The sequence below is a fragment of the Lycorma delicatula genome, chromosome 1 (genome assembly GCF_047948215.1).
Source record: "Lycorma delicatula isolate Av1 chromosome 1, ASM4794821v1, whole genome shotgun sequence".
NCBI lineage: Eukaryota > Metazoa > Arthropoda > Insecta > Hemiptera > Fulgoridae > Lycorma > Lycorma delicatula.
Window position 1 is genome coordinate 338,641,242 of NC_134455.1, and position 12,649 is coordinate 338,653,890.

At 27.9% G+C, this 12,649-nt stretch overlaps 1 protein-coding gene across 2 annotated transcripts in view; it reads right to left on the bottom strand.

Moving 5' to 3' along the window:
* Window positions 1-9,159: 9,159 nt before the first annotated feature.
* The window catches only part of LOC142334323 (uncharacterized), a 28,677-nt gene continuing 25,187 nt past the window's right edge, over window positions 9,160-12,649 (bottom strand). For both annotated transcript variants that reach the window (XM_075382268.1, XM_075382270.1), the window contains exon 4: window positions 9,160-9,453. In XM_075382268.1, coding sequence (XP_075238383.1) covers window positions 9,251-9,453 — 203 coding nt within the window. In that variant the 3' untranslated portion in view covers window positions 9,160-9,250. The remainder of the gene's footprint in view (window positions 9,454-12,649) is intronic.

Here is a 12,649-nt window from a genome sequence, read left to right on the forward strand (position 1 = left end):
TTGAGTGTAATGTTCAGAATTTTCCTTAAAATCCATCTACATCTCAGATAAATTTCTCATCAGTAGAGGTTGAAATAGACATATTAAATACTTTTAACTTCCCAATTTTTACTTGCTTGAATGAAGTACAAGGAGGAAGTATTGTAATCGCGTAAAATTTCGGTCTTCAGATTTCAACAGAAATATCCATTTTGATTAGTTCGGTGTGACATCTGTACATACATAACTAAAAACAATTAGCTATAGAATGTTGGATATAGGACTGTTATAACATCTAGTTGTGCACCTCCCCTTTTAATTACAATCCACTGAACCAGTTTATAGGTTACTTTATTTATTAATTATAACCCTAAACGAGTATTTTAATGAGGAAGATAAAGTGAATGAATTGTCTGATGTGTTGACACAATATATAATATAATACAGATGTATATTTACAAAATATTTTAACAAGAAAAATAAAGTGTCCTAAAAAGCCCAAAGTCCAAAACAATTTAGATTTTGGACTCTTTGTTAACTGCAGTAATAAGCCCTCATTGAGAGCTTTTCAATGATATGTCATAACTAGTACTTATTTTCATTGGTTCCGGAATTATAACCAAATAAAATTTTAATTAATGAAATTTGGATCTTAGGGAAAAGCACATCGGTTCAAATCTCCCTTTTTTTTAATTTAAGTATATAAATTTATTTATTAATAATTATTAACCTGACACTGTAAAAAAAAGTTTATGATGAATAATAATTCAATAACAAAAAAATAGAAGTTATTAATGAAATAATATTTATGTACTTTTAATTTTTTTTAAATGTGTATATGTAATATAACAGGCGTACAAGGAAGTCATGTGGTATTCACATCAGGTTTTTTATAAACAAATTACTTAGTGATGAGGGAGTTACCCATCCCTTTCAATAAAAGTAAAAAAGATTACGTTAAATGAACAATAGTATGTGCTAAAGATTACATTATTGTTTGAATGGATTTGTAAAAAATGTCTGTAGATTCTGTATTACTTTTTTAAAAGTTATAATTTAATTAAGAATGGAATTCAAAAGAACATTTATGAAATACCAAATATTTACCAATAGGGAAAAATGATCATCCTTTGAGTAGTTAAGAGTGCAAATCTACAGAAGTCATAAAGTATTTTATAATAATTAGCTAATTAAGCTACGTAGATAGTTAATGCAACGTAGTCTAGTTAATAGATTTACTGATTTAATTAATTCTGTGATAATTTGCATTATTGTGTTTGATGAAAAATTTGATAAAATAAATTTTATTACTTTAGAGTTGTTAAACAAGATTTGTTACTGATATAGTAAAATACATCATGATGCTAGGATATGTTACATTACTAATTTCTTATAAAGCAATTTGTAAAAATGTTTTTAGACAACTGTGTTAGAATTGCATATACAATCAAAATTGATTTGATTTTGCAACAATGAATAGTTAGTGTCAAGTGGTATAATTAATTATAATTATTTGTGAAATATGCTGTTGTACATATGTTTAAATTTTTTATTTTTATACATTTTGTCTTTATTTTATGAATGTAATTGATGTAAAAATAAAATTGATTTCAGAATTAGCATTACATATTAAATATTTTTAATTATCTGTTTTTTTTTCTTTTAAATTGTATATAAACTGCGTAAATTTAATCCCTGATAAGTAATTTCTGAATATTTTATAAACGTAAAGTGATTTAAGGGTTGAAACACATCTCTTAATTTTTGAGTTCTGTTCATTTAATTTATTAGATAGTTGAATATGGATTGCAATTTATTCAATTAATAAATAATATCCACTCTCAATTTTATTGATTATTAATATCAGTAATAATAAATAAAAAATGTAATACGTTAATTGGTAACCAATATATCAGTTTCAAATTTCACTTGCATTTTCATATCTTGAGACTAAGAAAAATTTGAATGTGTTCATGCATGATCAAATGAAATTTTTTTTAAATATGCTTGTATAAATATGCATTAATAATAATATTAAATGATTTAATAAGAAAAATCAGACACATCTTTCATTTGGTGAGATCTCTTCTGTTCTATGTTGCAGTGTCTGTACAAAATTATTAACTAATGAACTAAATGCATTAAACAGTTTCAACACAACACAGAATGCACACAACTTACCTTATTTACAGTGTAAACTTTGTTAATTTGAATTTTGAACAAAGTTAAACAAGCATTAAATTAAAAAATAAACTGAAAATTTACAGTAGTTATAGAGATAAATCTTTTTTAAACAACTGCTACACTGATTCTAGGGGTAAGGAATCTTGAGAATTATAAAATATTTCTAAGACAATTTTCTTCCTTTTTAATACTAAGTTGTCCCTTATTCAAAGACTGTTCTTGGTTTAGTTGTTCACCCACTGGCTGTATATAAAAATTAAATATTTTCAAAATACAGAGCTTTTCCTTCTACATGATTTTTTTGGAGCTTGTTAGGCACACATTCTTCAGTGTAATTAGATTATGGCAATTGTTTAAAAAGGCCAGGAAACCGCTTAACTATGTAAATTAATAATATATTCTTAATATGTTAATTTATTTAATTAAATTTTTTATACTCCATTTTTTCTTTCTTTTTCCTCTGTATGTTAAATAACTATATATAATATAATATTTCTTGAGCCTCCGCAAAGTTCAGAATTAGAGAAAACGCTTACCTTTACTTTTTCATGTTCAAAATGTTTTCTAAGCCTACCTTCAGTGATGTTTTTTAATATTTCTTTTTTTTTTACAGATACACATAAAATTATAACTTTTTACTTTTATTTTATAAAAATTGTTTATTGATAAAAAAATAAAAAAACATTTAAATACTCAGAATAAATATTTCTGCAGTCAAGAGAATGAAAAAGTACTGCAATAACTATTAATTTATCAATATCTTATCTTTGTATGCCAACTTAAATAATTTTATTAAGAATGTCCCCATCAAATTCTGTTTGCAGATTTATAAGGCTGAATTTACATTTATATATATATATATATATACAATTTTTCTAAAATTTCTCATTTTTTATTACTATTTTTATGTTCAATATTTACTCTTTTGTTTATTTCTAAATTATTTTTTAAACTAGTTATATTATGATTATTATTTATGAAATGGTCAGTTGCATTTGAAAAACCTAATTTTTTATTTTTAAATGATATAAAATGTTCGTAAAATATATCTTTAAAGGATCTATTTGTTTTACTAGTATATATATTTTTGCAATTGTTGCATTTTATTTTTTAAATACTGGAATAATCATTATTATTTTTTACTTTTTTATTGCAATATTTTATTATATGACTATCAGGTTTATATTTTTTAACATTGTATGCATCAATTAAATTTTCTATAATTTTATTTGTTTAAAAGTATTTTATAAATTTTCTACAATTCTATTTGTTTAAGAGTATTTATATTTATAAATTAATAGTTATTGCAAAACCTTTTCATTCTCTTGACTGAAGAAATATTTTTTCTGAATTTTAAAAATGTTTTTAAATTTTTTTATCAATAAATAATTTTTACAAAAAAGTAAAAAGCTATAATTTAATGTGAAAATGTAAAAAAAAAGAATTTTAAAATAACATCACTGAAGATGGGCTTCGGCCTCAAAACGTTTTGAACATGGAAAAGTAAAGGTAAGTGTTCTCTAATTCTGTACTTTGCAGAGGCTGAAAAAATATTATATATATCTTAACATGCTATGTTTGTTCATTTAATATCTTGTTTTTATCAAATGTTATGTGTTATAAATTTCATATTTTTCAAGTGTGTTGCAAAATTGGTTTTTATGTGCTACGTGTAAAAATTTGCATATTGTGGCTAATATCTTCATAAATATGTTTCTTTGAAGTGATTTGAAAGATTAGTTTTTATTCTTGTGTGTAGTGCATATTTGTATTCTTGTATATGTATGTGAATGAGTTTAGAACATTTTCATTGTGGTATTTAATGTAGTCACTGCAGTTTAATTTGTATATTCCTGCACTACTGTGTATGTTTTGTTTATCATCTTTTGTTTCAGTTGTTTTTGAATGAGTAACCTTCCTCTCTAAAAATATTGGCAGTTTTGTACTGCCAAAATTTTGTTTACTATAGATCTGTGTGTTAGTATTACGTATTTTTTATTACTAGATTTGTTTTGATTTTGTTCTATATTTTATATAGCACATATTTCAATAGATTTAATGTACAATGAAAAGAATATTGCCAGAAAGAGTTAGGTATGGTTCATAAGTAAGAATTGTGTATTCTGTATAAAAGGAAATAATCAAACAAAAGCAAACTCATTAAATGTATTACTAGTGTTTAATTATTTTCAACTTTAAACATATTATGTTTGGCTTCCTATCGAATTAAAGGAATGGTCTTCTTGATCTTTTTTCAATAACACATTGAGGGTTTTCTGTTTGCAATAAACAGTTGGAATCATCTCCCATGGAGACCAAAATTATTGTACTTGAGGAGTTGAACATTTTTGTATTTCATAAATTTATTAAAAAAAAAACTAATCCCTTCTATAATTCTGAAGTTTGCATTATCTTTTGACAAATTACTTATGCAACTTTGATGAAAATAATTAAAATAAATTAACAAAAAAACAAAGTTCGAGTTAATATTACAAAAATCATTCAATGGTCAAATTATATTAAAAAACTTGATCATGTGTTTTTTCACTTTATTTTTTTGTTTAAACAATTGAAAGAAGAAACTTTTTATTTTAATTTATATAAATGGTGAAACATTTTCTTGAAAGATAAAGATCCTACAGAGATCTTTCATTTTTCAATTGTCATTTCATTCATACAACTTTTCTCACTAAGCTGCATCTAAATCAATAAAGATGTCAGTTGATGGTGTTGTGAAGTGACCTTCATTTATGATGGAAAACAAACCATCTTCATGAATAGCTATTCAATCTTACAAATGATACATTTACTCTATTCACTACAAAACAGCTATAAGTGAATTTTATTACTCTCAGGTGCTTTTATAATTCCATAAGAAAAATATATATTTAATTTAAAGTAACAAATTAATTTAACCCCATTTGTCAAAGAAATAATGCAATATACACTCTGCCTCTTCTTAGCAAGATAAAGATTATAATAAAAAGTTTTCCTTGGTTTTAATAGTGGAAAATCTCTTTATTATATGAACACTAATCAAAAATGTTATTTAAAGGTAGAAAGCCAACAAAGTTATTACCTAAATAAAAATTCATCGTAAAATAAATTACCTCAAGGCATGTTATTTTTAATGTTCATCAGTAAGAAAATCTGTTATATTGATATATTACAGAGAATAATTTTAAAATGTGCACTAATGCTACTCATTAGCAATCCACCAATCTGCACAGGTTTAAAACCTATCCATTAGAAATATTGTACTATATTTTTCATTTGACAGCAAACAATGCAGCAGTTATAGGAGGATGACACTATTTCCTCTCTCCTGTCATCTTATTAGTTTATATTCACTTATCAGTTTGTTTGTAACAGCAAAGTGCTAGAAAAGTCTGTTTAATTCCTAATGATGGTGGTTTCTATTAGTTCATGTAGTGGTTAGAATGCTAGCTTCTAGATCTGTTTGGTCTTGGATTTGATTCCTGACAAGTGTCAACAGTTTTTACACCATTTAATTTTCTTTTGCTTCTATACAAAAATAAAATATACAGAAACTATGAACAGCTAAAATCCACTTAAAATAGTGAGCTCTAATATCTTTTATCACTAGTGACTATCCTTCTATAGTACACCTTGCTCCCTGTAAATTGTTATAGGGAATACTTTTAGAAAAATAAAAATTAGTAATAATATATAAAAATACTTAACTCATATCAATATAAAAAAAGTAAACTATGAGTCAAAAATACTATCTGAAATGTTTGTTATGCAAGTATTTTTTAGCATTCGAGTTTTAATTCATTTTATAATATAAATAAGTACATATTTACACTTAACTCTAACCTAGTGTACAGTGATTGCATGTCTGCAATTAAGGAACATTATCAAAGTAAACAATTTTTTTTTTAATCCTTGAGCAAATCGGTGTTAATATCTCTAAGTAAAATCTGACAAATCTGACTAGCATAGGAAGTAGTATAGTATTCTTGTGCAGGCCTTGCCTGAAGAGAACACTATCGCAGTGTTCTTTTGAGTTTTGAATAAAAAGAATAAGCTCTTTACAGGTCCTGAATCTACAAACAACGATATGAAAGCAGAATTTAAAATAATTTCTAAAAAAAAAAGCGACATCGTTTGATTTTTTCATAAGTTCCAATGTCGGACAACTAAAGCTTGTAGAATCAAGATTATTAGATCATTTAACCAAATCTGGAATGGTGAGGGAAGACATTAAAAATTGCTGATAAATACTCATGCCGTTTAATTGAACAAATCTTGAGTACTTTATAGTAGCTGGTTTCATAAAAAATTACTTACTCTGGCAGAAAAAATGCTGAAAATTTGTTTCTTTTTAATGGTTTGCCTCTCCATGAATAGAAAAAAAGTGGTTTACTTACAAAACATCTTTATCCCTTAAAATTAATTACTCCTCAGCATTATTCACCAAACTGGTATGACAGATTTTCAGGCAATTTTGAGTATGTAATGCAAACTATTTTTAAAATAGAAACATTAGATCCAAGGTTATTAGTAGATAATGGCTGCAGAACAACAGTATTTTCTTATTCATGATTTCACAGATTAAGAGTAAAGTACTGAAGAGATCTTTGATCTCAAAAATGAAATAACTGTGTCTTAAATCTTCAACTCTAAAAGGTGCTGCAGGATAAAAATTTTATATGGAAAGTTTAATAAATGTATAACTGATCTGCTTGGCAAGTTAAGCATTTCAAGTAAAGCTTGCAAATTTTCTTTCAATGTTACATAGGCAAATCACTTAAGTTGATTGAAAAAAATGCGTTTACTAATCAGTTCAAGTATGAAATATCTTTCAGGTGTTTACAACTTCTACCCAAATTAACAAACTACCTTTTCAGTCAGAATTAATTGATCTGAGAGCATCAGTAATGAGTGATCACTTTTAAGATGTGGAGATAGTGCAGTTTTGGACTGACATCGCTTCGAACTTGTATCCTAATGTAAAAAAAATTGCCTTTGTTCTTATTAACTATCTTGAGTATATGAATGCTAGTGAATTATACATTTTGCATATGAATGTACACACCCGTATCTTGTTGGGAATAATCCCTGACAATACATGAACTTAATTTTTCTAGTCCAAAAAAAGACCAGAAGAATCACTTATCCAATTAATAATTATATTTGAATTAAGATGGTTCACGAGTACAGTATTTTTCTAACTTTTATGTTTAGTCTCATCGAAATAACAAAATAAAACATAAAATTCATTTCAAATTTTTCTTTTAAATGAAAAGTTGAAAGTACAATTTTAAATCTCTGGCCTACTAAATATGATTTTTTTAGAATGGCCTAAGAGGAAAGATAATGAAATCGTGTTGGAATAGGCGATATAAAATGAAATGAAACTAATTTTGTCTCATCATACCTACATAGACAAGAGTTGTTTTTGATAGCTGGATATAAATAAAATAAAATTTCCGATATCCTTGGTGGAGTGGTACTGTCTCGGCCTTTCATTCAGAAATCCAGTTCAAATCCCAGTCTGACATGCCATTTTTCATACACTACAAAATTTCCATTTCATATTCCCTTGCACAAGTTTCAAACCTTATATGGTGAATTAATCATTAAAAAAAAATCATTTAACAATTAAAAGTTATACATTATGAGCATATTACTGTTTTTTTTACACATTTAAGTACAAATTTTCATAGAATTTAAATAATCCAGATAATCATAGAGTATTTTATAATTTCACTGTAAAATTTTGTTAAAATAGTAATAATTTTCCTAAATCTTGTTTTTTTATGTTAAATATTGCTACTTTTTATCAGATATTTACCAGATATTTTACTGCTAGTTAAATTATGTTTGCGCCTATTTTACTATATATGAATCAGTGTTTTTTCATTAAATCATAGAAAAAGAAAAGATATTAATTCAGCATATAAAAGAAAAACTGCTTTTTATTAGCTTTTATTAAGTACAAGGAATGAACCAGTAGTTTGCAAATAATTATAAGTTCAACAATCTTAACAATTAATTGTATCATAACAATTGGTAGTATATCACTGAATCTATGCAATAGCATTTAGAACAAAAAAAGTGGTCCACTCTCACTGAACATCTGCTCTTTTTTAAGATTAACAGTTGGACTCAACCACTGACTATGATAAAGTAGATCAGTGTTAAATAACTCAGCAGTTTTTAACGGTCTACAAAGCAGCAGATTACATTATACAGTTCAGAAAAACAAGTATGAAAGACAGTTTTAGCCTTTTACACCTGTTTTTCTGGAGAGTTACTTCAACTGTTAAGTGTTTTAAGTTACTTTACTACTCTTGCAAAGCCTTCTAGCAAATAACTGTGTACACTTGCTCAAAAAAAAGTTTTTTTTTCCAACTGGTTTTCCAGTTACTGCCAGGTCTGGGTGTGTGTATAAAGGTAAATGCAATTACCGCTACTGGCTTGTCAGATCTGATGTAGTGCAATGCAAATGTAAATGCAGCACTTAAAATGTAAATGCTTGCTACTTAAAGTAATCAAAATTCCATAGGTGTAGTATTACATAAAGCCGTAGTAGTAAGATTTATCAAAAGTTTGAAGTTACACTTCAGGAGTTATTAAATATGCATGTATGTTGCAAATGTGAAGTGAAACAGCCTGAAATCAACTATATATCCTGATGAAACCCTTACATTTGTCTGGTATCTAAAAATAACAATTAGTATTCCAACACTACTGATTCTACATGGTAGCAGTTAGGGCAAAAAGCAAATGATCTGCTCTTATTGAACCAGCTCTGTTAAGACTAGCAATTGCACATAGTTCCCAAAGCATTTTCGTGACATTTTTTTGATTATGAACACTTTTGCATGAATTATTCATTATATCACTGGCACATTATGGTACATTAACACACAATTCCATGTATTTTTTGAAACCAAAAACTAAGTTTCTGTTAATGAAATACAAAACATCACACCAACAAAAAAAAAAAATAAATAAAATGATTTTCATATGCATTGTTTTATTGCAACTTATTTTACTCATAGAAAGTTAAAAAACTAATAGGAACAGAACACTTTTTTGTAGAGCAAAACTCTTCTTAATTTTTTGCAATACACGTTATATTAAGTAAACTATTAAAGGTTCTACAGAAGACAGACAAGAACTGATTTTGATAACAAATTAGTTCTTTGTCAAGTAAACAAAGCAATTCTGATTGTAAATATAGAACCTCAATGAGATTCATGTTTAACTGAAATTGTTTCCATTTTGAGCTGCTTCTGTCAATTACTTGGAAAATATCTGCAACAGAATTAGATACATTATTCTAACCTTACTATTTCAACATAAAAGCCTCTAAATTCTTTATTCCTTAACTTCAACATATTAATTCAATAAATGTAAGTTAAGTTACAGGTATTATCAAACCTCAATAATACAGACTACGTACTCAAATTTACAGAAATAATACTACATTTAAAATTGATGTGTAAACTTCTTAATTGTGAAAAGTTTTATTTTAAACTAAAAGACCATTCTTTTAATATCTCTATAAGAAACAATAAAAAATATTCAAAGCCTACCTTTGGCTAGTTATCCAGATATTTAACTCATCTGCCTGGCAATTTTGAAAGTTATTGATTGGTTTTTTTTTAGAATGTGGATGGGTTTCAATTTATTCTTAAACTTACATGTTTATACTCGTACATGCACATAATCAGACATGGTTCATCGGCAGTAACAATCATTATTCAGACCGTACAGCCTTTACATGGTCGTTATTCAGAGACCACATAGAACAAGTGTGCGCTATAGTCATACTGATTATATAGACAATGTTTATTCTATCTTAATAAATTTGAATATCAAGTAGATCTATGCTTTGGTCTATGTAAATTAAAATGATACATACAGATATTTCTCAGGATATTTTTGTGGAACATTACTTACCTCATAGTATTAATAACACAACATTATTTATAACAACTCTTGCTCCAAAAAAATTACATGTGGATGTATTTCTAATAGTTTTTTTTTGTCTTCAGTCACTTGACTAGTTTGATGCAGCTCTCCAAGAATCCCTATCTAGTACTAGTCGTTTCATTTTGGTATACCCCCTACATCCCTAACAATTTGTTTTACATATTCCAAACGTTGCCTGCCTACACAATTTTTTAGTTCTATCTGTCCCTCCAATATTAAAGCGACTATTCCAGGATGCCTTAATTTGTGACCTATAAGTCAGTCTCTTCTTTTAGCTATATTTTTCCAAATGCTTCTTTCTTCATCTATTTCCCACAACACCTCATCATTTGTCACGTTATCCACTCATCTGATTTTTAACATTCTCCTATGGCACCACATTTCAAAAGCTTCTAATTTTTTCTTCTCAGATACTCTGATCGTCCAAGTTTCACTTCCATATAAAGCGACACTCCAAACATGTACTTTCAAAAATCTTTTCCTGACATTTAAATTAATTTTTGATGTAAATAAATTATATTTCTGGCTGAAGGCTCATTTCGCCTATGCTATTCGGCATTTATATCGCTCCTGCTTCATCCATCTTAAGTAATTCTACTTCCCAGATAAAAAAATTCGTCTACCTCCATAATCGTTTCTCCTATTTTCACATTCAGTGGTCCATCTTTTATTATTTCTACTACAATCATTACTTTCGTTTTGTTCGTTTATTTTCATGCGGTAGTTTTTGTGTAGGACTTCATCAAAGCCATTCATTGTTTCTTCTAAATCCTTTTTACTCTCAGCTAGAATTACTCATCAGCAAATCGTAGAATCTTTATCTTTTCACCTTATACTGCTATTCCGGATCCAAATTGTTCTTTAACATAATTAACTGCTAGTTCCATGTAAAGATTAAAAAGTAACGGAGATAGGGAACATCCTTGTCAGACTCCCTTTCTTATGTTCTTCAATTATTACTGTTGCTATTTGGTTCCTGTAAATGTTAGCAATTTTCTTCTATCTCTGTTTTTGAACCCTAATTTTTTTTAAATGCTGAAGATTTTATTCCAGTATACGTTATTGAATGCCTTTTCTAAGTATATAAATGCCAAATATGTTGGCTTGTTTTTTTTTTAATCTACCTTCTATTATTAATCTGAGGCCTAAAATTGCTTCCTTTGTCCCTCTACTTTACCTGAAACTAAATTGGTCTCTCCTAACCCTTCTTCCACTCTCCTCTCAATTCTTCTGTATAGAATTCTAGTAAGATGTATGAATAGTTAAACTAATTGTTCTGTATTCTTCACATTTATCTGCTCCTGCTTTCTTTGGTATCATGACTATAACACTTTTTTTGAAGTCTGACGGAACTTCCCTTTTTCATAAATATTATGCATCAGTTTGTATAATCTATCAATCGCTTCCTCACCTGTACTGCGCAGTAATTCTACGGGTATTCCATCTATTCCAGAAGCCTTTCTGCCTTTAAAATCTTTTAATGCTCTCTTAAATTCAGATCAGATTGTTTATCCCATTTCATCCTCTTGTTCCTCTATAACACCATTTTCTAATTCATTTCCTCCGTATAACTCTTCAATATATTCCACCCACCTATCGACTTTACCTTTTGTATTATACATCAATGTACAATCTTTGTTTAACACATTATTGGATTTTAATTTATGTACCCCAAAATTTTCCTTAACTTTCCTGTATGCTCTGTCTATTTTGCCAATGTTCATTTCTCTTTCCACTTCCGAACATTTTTCTTTAATCCACTCTTCTTTCGCCAGTTTGCACTTCCTGTTTATAGAATTTCTTAATTATCGATAGTTCCTTTTACTTTCTTCATCGCTAGCATTCTTATATTTTCTGCGTTCATCCATCAGCTGCAATATATCGTCTGAAACCCAAGATTTTCTATCAGTTCTCTTTGTTCCACTTAAATTCGCTTCTGCTGATTTAAGAATTTCCTTTTTAACATTCTCAATTCTTCTTCTACATTTTCTACCTTATCTTTTTACTCAGACCTCTTGCGATGTCCTCCTCAAAAATCTTCTTTACCTCCTCTCCCTCAAGCTTCTCTAAATTCTACCGACTCATCTGACACCTTTTCTTCAGGTTTTTAAACCCCAATCTACAATTTATTATCACTAAATTATGGTCGCTATCAATGTCTGCTTCAGGGTAAGTTTTGCAGTCGAGTTGATTTCTAAATCTTTGCTTAACCATGATATAATCTATCTGACACCTTGCAGTATCGCCTGGCTTTTTCCAAGTGTATATTCTTCTATTATGATTTTTAAACTGGGTGTTGGCAATTACTAAATTATACTTTGTGCAAAACTCTATAAGTCGGTCCCCTCTTTCATTCCTTTTGCCCAGCCCGTATTCACCCACTATATTTCCTTCCTTGCCTTTTTCAATGCTTGCATTCCAATCTCCAACTTTTATTAATTTAATTGCTTCATCAATTTCTTTGTACACACACTCTACCTCATCATCATCATGGGCACTTGTAGGCATACAGACG